General features: G+C 44.1%; 1 protein-coding gene across 2 annotated transcripts in view; it reads left to right on the forward strand.

Annotated features, from left to right (window-relative positions):
* The window catches only part of MFSD2A (MFSD2 lysolipid transporter A, lysophospholipid), a 36,886-nt gene extending 23,533 nt beyond the window's left edge, over positions 1 to 13,353 (forward strand). For both annotated transcript variants that reach the window (XM_035119051.3, XM_060275813.2), the window contains exons 9-14: positions 2,321 to 2,404; positions 7,922 to 8,005; positions 9,173 to 9,285; positions 9,851 to 9,994; positions 10,751 to 10,927; positions 12,555 to 13,353. In XM_035119051.3, the coding sequence (XP_034974942.3) occupies positions 2,321 to 2,404; positions 7,922 to 8,005; positions 9,173 to 9,285; positions 9,851 to 9,994; positions 10,751 to 10,927; positions 12,555 to 12,615 (663 nt within the window). In that variant the 3' untranslated portion in view covers positions 12,616 to 13,353. The remainder of the gene's footprint in view (positions 1 to 2,320; positions 2,405 to 7,921; positions 8,006 to 9,172; positions 9,286 to 9,850; positions 9,995 to 10,750; positions 10,928 to 12,554) is intronic.
* The last annotated feature ends 1,135 nt before the right edge of the window (positions 13,354 to 14,488 follow it).

Genomic DNA, 14,488 nt, shown 5'->3' on the forward strand with positions numbered 1-14,488 from the left:
TGTCTCCAGGCAGCCGGCTGGCTGGCTGGCTGGCTTAATTAATTAATATACTGCCCTTCATCCAAAGATCACAGGCTGGTTTATTTCATTGCAGCCTTCAGACTTACTGTTTTTGCTCCCTTGCCGTGTGGATTCTTTCCAGGCTGGCAAAATAAAATGCAAGTCTTACAGTATTTGTCAACTTTGCTGGGACCCTATGTTGGGATTGGTAGCTAAGAAGTCAGACATATAGCTCTATTGCCTAGTACAGGCCATAACAGAGAGTCATGTGCTGTTTTAGACAGAATAGATTGGTTCAGGAGTATTCTTGTTAAAAAGGGAATAAGTTATAATAACCATAATCTGCCAGAAGGGTTTTTATGACAACTGTTGTTGGAACTCTTTCCAGAAATGGAGACAAAACACCCACAAAATCTGAGTTAAGAATGAAACCTGGTGCATTTAGTTAAATAATACCCTGGTTGTCTTTTGGAAACCTGAGTTGGTAATAGGAATGCCACAAATCATTAAATTTGATCAGACACCCACAGAGAAGTGTGTTATGTGTCCTAGTGTGTCTCCTGTTTCCTTGAAAGCAAGTGTGGTGTTAGAAGCCAGATTGCAAAAGAAGAATAACATTTTAGTTCCCATTGAGTTTATGGCACTTTTCTGACTAGATTTGGGGAAGGACCATTCAGCTCTTTTTCTATCAGTAATACAAGATAGTGTCCTAAACTGAGCAAATGACAAGGTAAATTAGTTTGAAACAGGCAGCTGCTATAAGGCAGAACCCAGGGCAAGATGTCTACTAGCTAGAATGTTAATACATACTAAGGCCTCATATTAAGGACTAAGGTTTAACAAAAAGAGTGCTATGAAATGGGCTGCCCTCAAAAGGAGGAGCAGAGGAAAACAGCTGGGCTTAATGAATGAACTCGGACCTAGATCTATTTCTGGATTATAGACGCATTGGTATAGAAGCAATCACCGGACAAGGCTGAAGAACTTTACCAGAGGGTGTCTATGGGTCCTTAATACCAGATTCTTGCTAAAGAGGCAAACTTCTTAACTTTTTCTGGAATCTGCCCTAGTAGCAACAAGCTGTAACAGCAGCAATGCTGAACTAGCTCCTTGGCTGAATACTTCTCATTTAGCTTTTTTTTTTTTTAGCTTCCAGCTCAATTGTGAATAGTGACTTTTCTTCTCTGGCCTTGGGGAATCTGCTGAATTCTTCCACTTTTGTTAGCCGTCCTTCCCCTTGACTGTGGCAGTCATCCAGTAGACTTCTCGTCTTTTTCGCGCCCTACACACACACACACACACACACACACACACACACACACACCACACTGCTCCAAGTTCCAATACAGAGGTTTATTTTTACATGCCTCTGTTTCTGGAGTTACCGTATTGGTCTGAATATAGGCTGTACTCCCCTGTCCCCCCCCCCAAAAAAAATCTGGTTTGTATGAACCTCCGCACACTCTTGGATAGAGGAGCTGTTATTTAAGATATCTTTAGGGCCAGTGTTAGAAACTCAGATATATAATTCTAATTACCAAATGCCACCTTTAACTTAGGTTACGGTCACAACAATAGAATGTCTAGTAGCCCCCCCACACACACACACAAACACACGATGAAGGTTGTTCTTGTTCTTTCATTTCTATACAGCTTCATATTTTAAAGAACAAATCTCAACGCGGTTTACAACACATTAAAAAGAAAAAAAAATAAAACAATCCAGGGTAAAACTAATTCATACTTCAAGGGAAATATTTCAGACCCTTCTCTAAGTGACATTTTGCTTTCCCTAGTTGCTGACCTAATATCCAGAGATCTCTGTGTGGCCGCAATTGAACCCATGCCAGTTGCAAAATGCACCTGGCTAATTTACAGCACTCTTTAGGGACAGCCTATCATTGGGGGTGACTTACATTCATACCAATATGGTATGTTCAGGAGCTCTCTCTCCACCTGTCCCATAAGTGCACTTAACATTGCAGCTGAACCTCCACCCCTTATGGGATGTTGGCAAGTCAGTGAGGTATAGTGGTTAGAGGGTTAGACTAAGACTGGGGAGACCCAGGTTCACATCCCCGCTTGGCCTTGAAGCTCACTGAACAGCCCTCCCCTTCTCTCCTACCTCACTGGGTAATTGTGACAATAGATTGTATAAGGGGGAAAGAGCTAGGTATGTTCCTGTGAGCTCCAGAGAGGAAAGACAGGATAAAGAAGTTACTTCAGGCAGAAGTCAAGAACCTCCCTTCCTTTCTAATGAGATTTAATGAGAGTTCCTGGGATCTCTTCTCTTAATGTCAGCTGTTCCACTTCTTTTCAGCTGCTGGAAGGCAACTTTGCTTTGTTCTGTACGTACACCTTGGGCTTACGCAATGAGTTCCAGAACATTCTCCTGGCCATCATGGTATGTATATGGCAGTCAGCATGAATACTACTCACATTTCTCTCTTGCTTATTATCTGTTGCAAAGGGGAGCTCTATGGACGGGGGCGGGGAGACCCACAAATGGAGATTTGGTGGTGGTCCAAAATTCAGCTCTATCAAGAACCTGCTAAGTAGTTTTGGGGAATCCATTTCATCTTGACCTCTGCCCTCATTCTGTTCAGGTTAATGCAGAACAGTTGCTTTTTACAAGCTTTTAACGTTGTTCTCCTGTCCCCTGTCCCCACCGGCAACTTCCTTAGTAGTCATGTAAATGGCTGTACCAGCGTAGTTTCATGGCAGAGGGAAGGCCCACATTTCCAGCTAGAATCCAAGTGGCAGCAGTTGACCTCCAGGTAATCAGTTTTTGCAGTCAGGAGGATACAGCAGCACAGAAATGAGGGTCTGTAGCTGCCCAGTGTGATGAGGGAGAGGACTCTCACAAATTGAATTCTTTTTCATTTTATTTCTTTATTACATTTAACAACGTTTATATACTGCTCAGTTGTAACAAAGCCTCTAAAGTGGTTTACCGGAAAAATTAAAATGATCAATAAATAGATGAAAACATTTAAAGCATTTAGAAAACAATTAGAATCAGTAGTAAACTAAAAAGAGATTAAAACAGTGGTGTGTCTGGATAGACTTGCGTAAAAAAAAAAAGGTTTTAAGAAGGTGCCAAAAAGAGTACAGCAGAGGCAGTGAATTCCACACTAAAAAAAAAAAATCAATTTCATACATGTGCAGAATGAACATGGTGTGACATCCTATGTGTGGGTGTCCCAGGTTATTTTGTAAATACTCATGCACGCCAATCTGTGTTGGGGAAAGCTGTAGCTTTCCAAGCTGACGAGAACTAATGGTAGAAGGAGTCTAAAATCTTATTGAGGGCTGTAGGTTCCCCATTATTTTACTTACCTAATACTCGCTTTGAGTACTGGAAGGTAAAGGATGCTAAGTTTTGAAAATGCTGCTCTCCTTCCGAGCAGAAGTAACTGGACAGTTGTACTCCGACTATCCAGCTCTGTATCTGTTTAAGGCATCTTGGGGAAATGTTGAAGAGCTTTGATTTGGTATGCCCAGCAGCAACTGAACACCAGTTGCTGGAACTGCAAACCAATAAGTAATTGAGGCGCATCCGGCAGTGAACCGGTCTTGAGCTGCGAGGGTACAAAGAGTCTAAGGAGTATGTGGAAGTTGGAGAACTGAGCTGCACACTCCTTGGAGAGCCACCATAGAAGCATTTAAGCTGCCTGACAATTGTGCAGGAGTTGGAGGAAGCTAAAGGATGGGCAACCTTAGGGAAGGGAAGGGCAGTCCCTTTACATGGTTCCTGGAACAGTGTGTTCTTTGTTAGGCATTTGAAGGAGGCCATGAAAAGGGACAGAGAATAAAAGCCATGTGAGCCTTTTGTCCCAACCCGGCCATTTTTTTTACCCTTAATCATGAGAAAAAAGGAGCCTTGAGTGTTTATCGGAGAGAGGCACTGAATGAAAGGAATGGAGCCGATTTGTCTGGGAAAGCCTTTCCAGGCTGATGGATGTGGGGAGGAGGGGGTGGGGTGGGGAGCAGGCAGTGGGGGGGGCATTGTGTTGTGCCAGGCTAGAAAGTAAGTGAACTGAGGGGAGAGGGAAGAACCCCCTTCCTATCTACGCCTTTAGGAAACACAGGGACTTGAAAGTAATTCAGGCAGTAATAGCGCGATGGGCGAAGAGGCCCTGTTCTGCTTCTCCAAGCTCACAAAGGAGTCAAACTGTGGCCTGATGCAGACACTGTAGCATAGTAAAGGCCCACCAATAACTTGCTCTCTTCCTCTTCCTTCTCCTGTGTGTCACATTTACAAAAAGGTTTGATTGCACTGGTTGCAGACAACTGTACTGCCACATACATTCATCGGATGGTGTGATAAAAAGAAAATTTCTTTGCAACCTGGCAGCGTGGTACTGACTACCATGCAATGGTGCATTTAGCTCATTGTCGGGGATGAAGGGGCTCTGTCATCTTTCTCTGTGAAGCAGCCTCAGGATAGGCCAAATCCTGAGCACAGTCTGCCTTTCTGTTTACCTCCTCCACGCCCCCTGCCAATGGTTTGTTTTCTCGTGGCTACAAAAAGCTAAAGACTTGGGGCAGGTAAAATGGCAGCTTTTTTTGATCTGGTACCAGATCCAGTGATTCACTCTTAAGCCATCCTAGAAATGCAAAACACACAAAAGGAAATGGTGTATTTTGAAGGTGCCATTGTTTTCCATATAAAGTAATTCTGCACATTAATGGTATAGAGGAGGTGCCATGCCTTGGACTATACGACTTCAAACAGGAGGACAGGAGATGATTGATAGATATTCACCACATTGCTAAAAAAACAAGGGAGTTTCTTTTATTTTAAAATGACACATTCAGGAATGTGCATTACTGAGGCCTTATGCATATTATACATTTAAGACACTATTGCACCACTTTAAACCATAATGGATTTCCCCAAATAATCCTATAGGTGCAGGGAGTTGTTAAACTCTGGGAGGGGAATGAGTCTTATTCCTCCCACAGAGTTCCCAGAGCGGTTTAACAAGCAATCCCTCTTCCCAGGGGACTTTGGGAATTGTAGCTCTGGGAGGGGAATAAGAGTCTCTTAACAATTCTCAGCACCTATAAGAAACTACATTTCTCAGGATTCTGTGGGGTGGGGGTGGAACCATTTAAAGTAAACTATTTAAAGTGGTGTGATACTGCTTTAAATGCATAATACAGATGGAGCCTGATAATGCTAATTTCCCACATGCTCAGATTCATTCTCCCCCACCGTCAGGGGGGAGCATTCAGAATGGCAGCCGCCACTATTCCATATTTCAGAGACCACATTCTGCAGAACAGTTCCTAAAGGAAATTGCTGGTTTTGAAGTTAAGCAGGGGCAGCGTATGTAGCACACCCACCTGGAGCCGAACAGGATGAATTGGATGTTTTGGAGAGGTTGGAGATGAATGCTAGAGAAGTGGGTGGGGGAAACCTGATCCATTTCCATTCAAAGAGCCATTACAAACCCTGCATGGAATGCTGAGTGTGTGTCCGGCCTCTTGTGGGAGAATAACATGAACAGGGCTCTGGACTATTTGGAGAAGAGCTCTGAATATTTTGGAGAGGAGGGAGGCTATGGTAAGAAAGGGCCTTGTGGTATCTGAATAGCAGATGGTGACTCTCAGTGCCGTGTGTGTGTGGCCTCTATAAGGCAGTCCTGAAAAGTATGGTGTTTGTTTTTATGTTTTCAAAAAGCTGCCGCTTAATCAGTGTGTGGTCTCCTGCAGTTTCATGGCATATTCATTCTTAGTCTTTTCTCCCCACCCAAATGATGTGGCCTGAGCATTTGCAGCAAATTCATAGTATGCTTATCTAGTGAGAGTTTAGGCCACCCACTTTTTATTTTTAAGGACCCCGTGGCCAAGTCAAATTTGAGGAAGAAAGTAAAAACTCATGCCGTATCTTATTTTAGAGCCATGCAAGTTCATAAAATAGTGTGTGTTCCTAAACCTGAGAGGGAGTGTTCATGGGCTCCAGCCCAATGACCTGCAGCACTACCCCATGCTCCCCGCCCCATATGCCCCTTGCCTAGTGAGATCACACACAGCTGTCTTACAGAACAGCCTTTGCCAGCGTAGTGCCTTCCAGATGTTTTGGAGCACAAATCCCATAGAATGAGAGGAGTTGTAATCCAAAGCATCTGAAGGGTGCCAGGCTGGCAAAGGCTGTTACGTAATCATTCCACAAAACCCGCCTTTTTCCATTAAGCCTTTGGCTTAAACCCTTTAATCCTTTTGACTGTAACCAAACCCAAGTGCTGTCCTGGGAAAGGGAGGAGAACATGGACTTAAGTCACTTTTTTTGCTTATGTTCAGGGTCTACTGATGGAGCTGTATTATATACAGGTGAAACTTGGAAAATTAGAATATCGTCAAAGTGCATTTATTTCAGTAATGCAACTTATTATTTTTTATTCTTTAAAATTTTACAAATGCTTTCTTTTGGAAATTCCACAGTAATAAAACAAAGTTACAATAATACAAAAATAAACATCACTATTACATTTCATTAATTACATTCCATTTGTAATTGAGCCGCCTAACGACAAATAATTACAATTACAACAAATAAAGGCTTGACATATCTTGCTTTGCATGCCACGCATTTATCTCGTATATTGGTTACACCCTTTAAGTTGCATTACTGAAATAAGTGCACTTTTCGACGATATTCTAGTTTTCAGAGTTTCACCTGTAATTATAATTTGCAGTGCCATCTCCCTGTGGTGTTTTGGGACAGTGCTGCTGAGAGAGGATGGATGAGGGGCTGTGCTTGCCCTCAGTAGGATATTCAAGCTTCCCTTAGTTCTAGTCACATGCTTAGCTTTGCTGGATGCCGGAGGCGGCCATGACCTCAGCCCCTCATTGCATGTCCCTTAGAGAGGGGTGTGGAGCATGTTTGGTCGTCCTCATGGCCAGCTCTCTTGGCCAGACTCCATCCAGTTCACGCCCCCTTTGCAGAATCAAAAGTTACGTCAATCCCTGTTAAGTAACAGTCCGGAGGACGCTGCCACCCTTCATTTCTCCTCTCCTCTTTCCCCTTTCTGACTGCAAAGGAACGTAGGGGCATGTTCTTGACATGCCACCAACAAATTCCTGCCCTGTCCTAAAAGGGGAAAGGGCAGAGACGCTGCCCTGAGAGAGGAACTTTCATGAGGAAAAGGAGCTTGACCCTGGCTGAGTCCTTGTGGGAAACTCAGTGCTTTATAAGCCTTGAGGAGTTCTGGCACTATTGCTATAGAACGCAGAAATAAAGAAAATCATCAAACCATCAAATCTAGCATGCAGGGGGGGGGCACTTTATCTAAATTCTGTAACTCGGTATTTGAACGAATTGCATGAAAAATTGTATTATAAATTGTTATAACAAGGCTGTTATTGGACTTTAACTGAAAACTAATAAACAGTTATTATAAAAAAGGAAGGGAATTCCAGGCGTAAGGGGGCAGTGAAGGAGACTGGACATGATTGTTTGAGAACAGGAGGCTATGGTGGGACAGCTGGGGATAGAATTGGCATTCGTGCTGGCTATGAAAGAAGCCAAGGAGCTGGTGCAGCCATTTGTAAATGGGCATCATGTAACTTGAGCATGTTTTTTTCCCTGCCATTATGCGACTGCCTAAAAAAAAAATCTCCCATGATCATAACCTACCCTGGGGTGGGTCCTTAGCTATGGTTGCTGTCAGAAGCATTTCCCCTTCTTTCTGTGCATGCTTATGAACGAACTGTGGATTCCATATGCATGATTGTGTTGGGAATCAGGGCTTTAAGTCCAGGTTAATCAATGCCACATCCAAGCGTGTGAACTTGCATACAAAGTGCCCGAGGCTCCCGCAGAGCTCCCTTGGAGAGGCTGTTGCAAAGACTGACTCTGGCTGACTCGAGTAACAACTCTTCCTCCCGTCCCCTTCTTGTTGCTCTCTTGCAGCTCTCTGCCACTCTTACCATCCCCTTTTGGCAGTGGTTCCTCACTCGCTTTGGGAAGAAAACGGCTGTCTACATTGGAATCTCGGTGAGTGAAAAATCTCCAAGGGGAAGCACAAAGCCGACTTGAGGTTTTGTGCCTGTTGCCAAGCCATGCAGGGAAACGTAGCGCACAGAGCAGGTCTTTGCACTTGGCGCTGCTAAGCCTACAAGAGCGAGGAAACGACGTGGCCCAAGTGGTCTGCCAAGCAGCTTCTAAATGAGGTGGTCTAGATCTCAATAAAACGATTAAGTCCAAGAACTAAACATGCCATGGAATTATGGGTAAACACTGGGCCTCTTCTACGGTTTTCTCTAGAGGCCTGTTAGTGGTGCAGTGTTAGCGCTGTGTGTTTTCTTCTCTGAGATGGCTGTTTTGCAGCAGATCTAAGGCCTATGGGCAGTACAGGACTTGGGGCCTCATGTGGCCCTTTTACTTTTCCCCAGAACAAGGCTGTTCCAATGTGTAAAGGCCTTGTTATGGGGTAACAGACGTGTGCTTGAGGCCTACTGACATAGTGTTGGCCTATACCTGCTATTTTCTTCCTGTAAGTTACTAAGTCTATTAACAGGGCTGGGCTACGTTGCAATTGGCCTGCAAATCAAGAAATGCAGTCTTCTCACATCTTTCGTGGTGATTATGTTCTGGGGATGGCGTGGATACCCACAAATCCATATAGACATACCACTTCCTTGGAACTGCAGTCTTACTTTCCTGAACCAGCACACCACATGAGTCTTAAAAACGAGCAGAGAGCTTTTAAGCGCTCTGCCTTGCTTACCAGACGCTAGGGGGCTTTCCAAGATCTTTCGAGACCCTCCCAGAGCCCGCGAAAGAGCCTCCCAGAGCCTGGTAACTGCACCAGGAGAACTCTGTGCAAAAAGAACTTTTAAGCTCACCAGTTTTTGTGCATTTAATTTGTTCAGTTTTAACCGGTTGGCCACCAACCGTGTAAAGCTGAAATTGCATAAACACGTGTAAGTTGTGAGGTGACTCTATTAATATTAGCCCACCTTGTTCCTTAAAATTAATAATATATATTGCATGTATTGCAGGTATATAAATGAATATTTGTATACTGTTTTCAAGGTGCAAACAATTAAAGCCTAAACTACCATGTGTTTTTTTTAAAAAAATCTTTATCCACTATGTCTTGAGCCAGTGAAAACCTTCGAATGATTATCTTTTTGACCATTTTCTCTCTTGATTCCACAGTCTGCAACTCCTTTCCTCCTCTTGATCATAATCATGGAAAGTAACCTTATTATCACTTATATAGTGGCTGTTGCAGCAGGAATCAGTGTCGCTGCTGCTTTTCTTTTACCCTGGTAAGTGTGTGTGTGTGTGTGTTTGTTTGTTTAGTAAACATAGTACTGTGTTTTCAGTCCTGAAAGCAGATTATGCTTCCACACACCCACCCTCAATAACTATGTTATGTTGAAACTCCCAACTCTGTGTTGAAATGTGAGTGGCAAATAATGGGGCAGCTCCAAAACATGTTTTTTCTGGTTATCATTGAGTGAAAAGGTGTGATTTGTAATTTAGGGTTGCCATATTTCAGACAGTGACAAATGTTGAGCTTTTTTTTCAAAATCTTGAAACAAATTAATTTTTTGACCTATTTTTTAAGGAAATTCCCCTCCCCCCAAATCCACTTCCAACATGCGGTTGCCATACGTCCAGGTTTTCCCGGACATTTTTGCAATTTTTAGAAATTCTTCCCAGGCGCTATTTTCGGCAGCTGAATCCTGGGTATGTCCGGGAGAACTTGGGTGTATGGCAGCCCTATGTACCTGGACATCTTACTGATTTGTTGTAATCTCCAGTTTGGAAGCTGAGGACAATTGGGGAGAATGAAATGGAACTGACTGGTTTGCTTCTCTCTCCATTTAGGTCCATGTTGCCAGATGTCATTGATGACTTCAACCTGCAGCACCCAGACTCCACTGGCCATGAAGCGATTTTCTTCTCCTTCTACGTCTTCTTCATCAAGTTTGCATCTGGGGTGTCTCTGGGGATCTCCACACTCAGTTTAGAGTAAGTCTGCCTGCCTGCCTGTCTCTTTCTCCCCTCTCCCTTTTTGGATTTGGTGGTATCTATAGCAGAACGCCATCATTTGAAGCATTATTTTTACCCTGCTCTTCAGCCAAAAAGGCTTCCAGGGTGGCTTTGTTTGAATAAAAGCAAAACCAATCCCTGCCCTTACAATCAAAAAAGATACGATGCAAGAGGAAATGGGGAAGGAGAAGAAGACTATCAAATGCCAACACCTTTTCTTTAAAATTGCGTGGTAGTTTTCATCATGATGGCTGGAATGGGGACATTTTAGGGAGAGGAGGATCCTGATGGATCTACTGGAGAGCTAGTGAGATCCAGTGACTAGAATGTATCACCTGGGAGCCCTGGAATACCCGGGCTTGAAACTCTTGTGTCACCATTAATGTCACATACCTGTGTGCTGTATTAGGCAATTTGATCTGTCTTAGTTGCAGTCCGCCTTCTCTAAAATGGAGACTTAACTCACTAGATTGTTCAAAGACGTTACGGGGGCTGTAGCAGGAGTGTATGTTGTTAAAAAGAATGTTAAAATTCTGTGCCCAGGCAGCCCAAGAAAAGAGTAATGAAACCTGTTTTGTGTGTTGGTTTGTTTGTTGCAATTTGAGCCAATTTGCATAATTTATTATTTTGTTTAATTTATTCTGGTTTTGTTAACCTGGCGGCGTGGTAAGGAGCGACGCTGGGCTACTGGACACTTTACTTGGTCATCATAACGGTTCTTTTCTTGGTGTGTAGCTTTGCTGGTTACAAGACCCGAGGGTGCTCCCAGCCAGAGGAGGTGAACTTGACATTGAAGATACTGGTGTCAGCTGCTCCGGTGGCTTTGATCATCCTTGGCCTGCTCCTTTTCAAGCTGTACCCTATTGATGAGGAGAGGCGACGGAAAAACAAGAAAGCCCTGCAGGATTTAAGGTGAGACCCCAGATGGCCACTTGGGGTGGGGCAGGGGTTAGTGCATCTATAACTTGGCAAAGATGAGCAACTATCAGACTGGGACTTTTCTCATGGGATGGGCTATCACCCCGTAGCCAGTAGTTGCAGGAGAACATTCACTTACAGGGATGCTGTTGGCCCAGGAGTGATTGCCACAGATGCTATGCCTCCTTGCGCCCTTCTGAACAAAAATGCTCACTGTAGTTTCATGGGTTGAGCATGGGAGGGGCTCCAGAGAAGGATGGCTTTCAAAGTATCTGGAATCCTGTGTCTGTGTGATGCTGCAGTTAAGGGGACAATGCGATCTCATGCTCCATCCAGAATCAGGAAAAAATCTCCCCACCACTCTTTCAAAATTCCCTGTGTGTGGCAACAGGTTCAAATCCTGCAAGGACAGGTGGCTCTTTCTCCAGATAACCCTTTTCGTTTATTGCCAAAACTTAAAATAGAGCAGGCATTTATGGCCCTGGGACAAATGGGTGTCTAGTTTCTCTGATGCAGCACTCCATGGCAGGGTGTAGAGAGCTAAATATAAAATGCTGAGTGATCCTAAATGTTGGCCCTTTATGCACAAATCACTGTTTGGCTTCCTGATAGTTCTGTGTCATCTTCACTTGCTGGGATTCCTGACTGTTTAGAGTTGCCTCGGGTACCTTTTTTGCTCCAAGATTAGTGGTGGCACATAACTGCCTGATAGTTCAGAAGTAGGGGTAGCTCTAGTTCAAGGATAGGCAACTGGTGACCTGTGAGTCGCAGTGGCCCACCAACCAGACTGTTTCTCTCCTTTTCTGAGCCCTTTCCAATACTGTGAACCTCTTTCATTCCCCAGAGGGAGGGACATTTGTCACATAAGCAGCAGGCTGTGCACTCTCTGGAAGAGGGCACTAGGGGAGTCATGAGCTGCATCTTAACAAGCAACCTGCATCTTCATTATGGGACAGATTAAAGGTCACCTTTTAGGCAATAGCGGAGGGTCTGCTGAAGCAGTAGCAGTCCCTGCTGCTTCCCAGGAGGTAGAGGAGGAGGGACAAGGCAGGAGCAAGGTCAGCATAGTGCAAACACACAGGAGCACTGGATTGGGTACTGATCTCACCTTGCCTGGTACACACCAAACCTTTAAAGCACCCCCAAAAAGAATCCTGGGAACTGTGGTTTACTCCTCACAAAAGTATAACTAGTATAATTTCCAGCAACATTAATAAACTACATTTCCCAGGATTCCTGGGATAGGGTGTGTGCTTTAAATGTATGGTGTGTACACAGCTTAAGGACACTTTTGCTGCCTTAAGAGACACTTTTGCCTCTGGCAGCAACACCTAATCCCTGTTTGGAAAGTTAGGAATTCATTGTAGTGTGCTATGGCAATTGTTCCATCAGCGGAAGCATGTTAGCTAACCAGAAGGAACAATCTCCCCTCTCCTCTCTGCTCACGCACTGTTCTGGGTTTCCCCCCTACACAACTCAAGCTTGGAATGATGGGGGGGAAGCCCTATTGCACTAGCAGACGTCCTGCGTGGGCTTCCACTAGCAGCTGCATTCTGTGTGCCTACTGCAAACCTGTTTGTGTGTGTGCTTATCATATATTTTTCTTTTTTTACTTCTCCAGAGATGAAGAAAACAACAGTAGCACAGAGTCAGACTCCACAGAGCTGGCCAGCATTGTTTGACATCGGCTTGCCTTGGTTTGCTGTTTACACACTGGGATCCTTTGAAGGTGGGGAGGGGCTGCCACGGGGCCATCTGCTGTGCAGGAGGGATGCTGACTTACTTCCTTGAGGGAGTGCTCTATGACGTCCTTCCAGACTTCTCTGGAGAGCAAACACTGGTACATGCTATGGCTTACGTGGAATTGAAGGAGCACCAACTGCATGTGCATGCAGGGCAATGTGCAGTACTGCAGGAACAGACCTCTTGATGGAATAAGTGCACCACAATCGTTATTTATTTTTACATTTATTTTATGCAAAACACCTTTTGAGCAGTCACTTTCTTTGGGTGTGCTTCGTGCTGCCTCTAATCTGCCTGATACCAATGGCATCAAGTGTGGTAAAGAAAATTGCAGTACTGTACTGTTAAGGGTCCCCCCGCTCGCCTTTTTTAAAATTTTATCTTGCCACAGACCCAGATGGTGCTTGTTGGTGTATGTTACACCATTGGCATGACCTTGCCAAACACAACCTCGTACTGTTCTCAACTGTAAATAAGACACAACTAATGTTGAAGCATCTTTTGCTGGTGCTATTTATGTACATGTGTATTTGTATATACAGAGAGCCTAATTAATAAAAATAACTTAATTATTTTGTAAATATAAAACTGCTATGTTTACCTATTTGTATATATCTGTACAGAAAGAAGACAATGGAACTATTAATATTAATTTACATTAAAATGCAGACATGTCACCTGTACTTGTTATGTCTTTCCCTAAAGAACAACTGAAACCGAACAAATTGTTATTTAACTATTATAACTTTGGGTAATTTGATTGAATCTTTTCTGGTTGCCCCAAGTTCCACTGTTGCAGAGAACAAGACATCATTGACCAAGGGTGCCTTTAGGCAAATCCAAGATTATAGGGGAGGGAAATATAGTTGTTTGCCAGATGTCAACATCTGCTTTGAAGCTTCAGGTTCAAACTTTCCCTCAGCATCCCCAGAGTTTCCCAAGAGAATAACTAAAATATTGCAGCAAGGAGCTGGGTCAAGGGGCATGGAGAGGTTTTTGTATTTCCTCACCCCTCCCCCATCCCAGTCAGTCTCCATCCCTGAGGGACCAATCACTGGCGACTCCCCACCCCCAAGTGCCACTACTAGGCTTTCGGGTTTAAAGATGATGAACCAGAAGAAGAGAAAGCAGGGACGTTGGAGGTGTGCATCAGCAGCAGTGGGTACCTGGACAGAAGACTGAGCTGGGAAATGGGATCACCTGTTTGCCACTTTATTCCTATTTAAATGACAGTAAAGATATATACACTTGGATGATGGGCTTGAGGGCATCCTGAGCAAGTTTGCAGATGACACCAAATTGGGAGGGGTGGCTAATACCCCAGAGGACAGGATCACACTTCAAAATGACCTTAACAGATTAGACAACTGGGCCAAAGCAAACAAGATGAATTTTAACAAGGAGAAATGTAAAGTACTACACTTGGGCAAAAAAATGAAAGGCACAAATACAGGATGGGTGACACCTGGCTTGAGAGCAGTACATGTGAAAAGGACCTAGGAGTCTTGGTAGACCACAGACTTGACATGAGTCAGCAGTGTGATGCAGCAGCTAAAAAAGCCAATGCAATTCTGGGCTGCATCAATAGGAGTATAGCATCTAGATCTAGGGAAGTAATAGTACCACTGTATTCTGCTCTGGTCAGACCTCACCTGGAGTACTGTGTCCAGTTCTGGGCACCACAGTTCAAGAAGGATACTGATAAGCTGGAACGTGTCCAGAAGAGGGCAACCAAAATGGTCAAAGGCCTGGAAACGATGCCTTATGAGGAACGGCTTAGGGAGCTGGGTATGTTTAGCCTGGAGAAGCGAA

This window comes from Zootoca vivipara, chromosome 6 (genome assembly GCF_965207765.1).
Source record: "Zootoca vivipara chromosome 6, rZooViv2.hap1.1, whole genome shotgun sequence".
Taxonomy (NCBI): Eukaryota; Metazoa; Chordata; class Lepidosauria; order Squamata; family Lacertidae; genus Zootoca; species Zootoca vivipara.